Below are 507 nucleotides of genomic sequence, written 5' to 3'. Positions count from 1 at the left end.
ATAAAGGCAATATTTTTCTCTATTGTCAGCCTAATGCTCTAGCTCAGGAAGTATTTCCCAGGAAGTAACACTCTGTAGGGGGAGCCGAGCTGGGCTTGCCCTCTGGGGCCTGGCCTGGCCTGGCCTGGACTGGCTTTGCCCTCCGGCGCCTGGCCTGGCCTGGCTTTGCCCTCTGGGGCCTGGCCCGGCCTGGCATGGCCTGGCCTGACCTTGTCCTCCTGGCCCTGGCCAGGACTGACCTGGCCCACTGGCCCGAGCTGGCGTGGCCCAGCCTGGCCTTGCCCTCCTGGGCCTGGCCCGGCCTGGTACGGCCTGGGCTGGTCATGCCCTCGTGGGCCTGGCCTGGCCTGGCCCGGCCTGGCCCGGACATCTGGGGCCTGGCCTCGCCCTCCGGGGACTGGTCCTGCCTGGCCACTGGGAAAGTCTGCAATCAGGGTCCTCTCCAAATTACTGAGGAGCAATGATTTAAGTTTGAAGACTAAGATGCTCCTAATTCAGGCCATTGTC

General features: G+C 63.9%; 1 protein-coding gene across 1 annotated transcript in view; it reads right to left on the bottom strand.

Moving 5' to 3' along the window:
* Positions 1-239: 239 nt before the first annotated feature.
* Positions 240-507, bottom strand: part of LOC102870505 (retinal homeobox protein Rx-like) — a gene marked incomplete at its 3' end in the record, with an annotated part of 90,396 nt that continues 90,128 nt past the window's right edge. The window contains exon 4 of the mRNA XM_006899742.1: positions 240-424. Within this exon, the coding sequence (XP_006899804.1) occupies positions 240-424 (185 nt within the window). The remainder of the gene's footprint in view (positions 425-507) is intronic.

Source organism: Elephantulus edwardii, unplaced genomic scaffold (genome assembly GCF_000299155.1).
Source record: "Elephantulus edwardii isolate Elephantulus edwardi_28Jun2011 unplaced genomic scaffold, EleEdw1.0 scaffold00266, whole genome shotgun sequence".
NCBI lineage: Eukaryota > Metazoa > Chordata > Mammalia > Macroscelidea > Macroscelididae > Elephantulus > Elephantulus edwardii.
The sequence above is the reverse complement of the archived record's forward strand: the minus strand, read 5'-3'. Positions and strand labels throughout refer to the sequence as shown.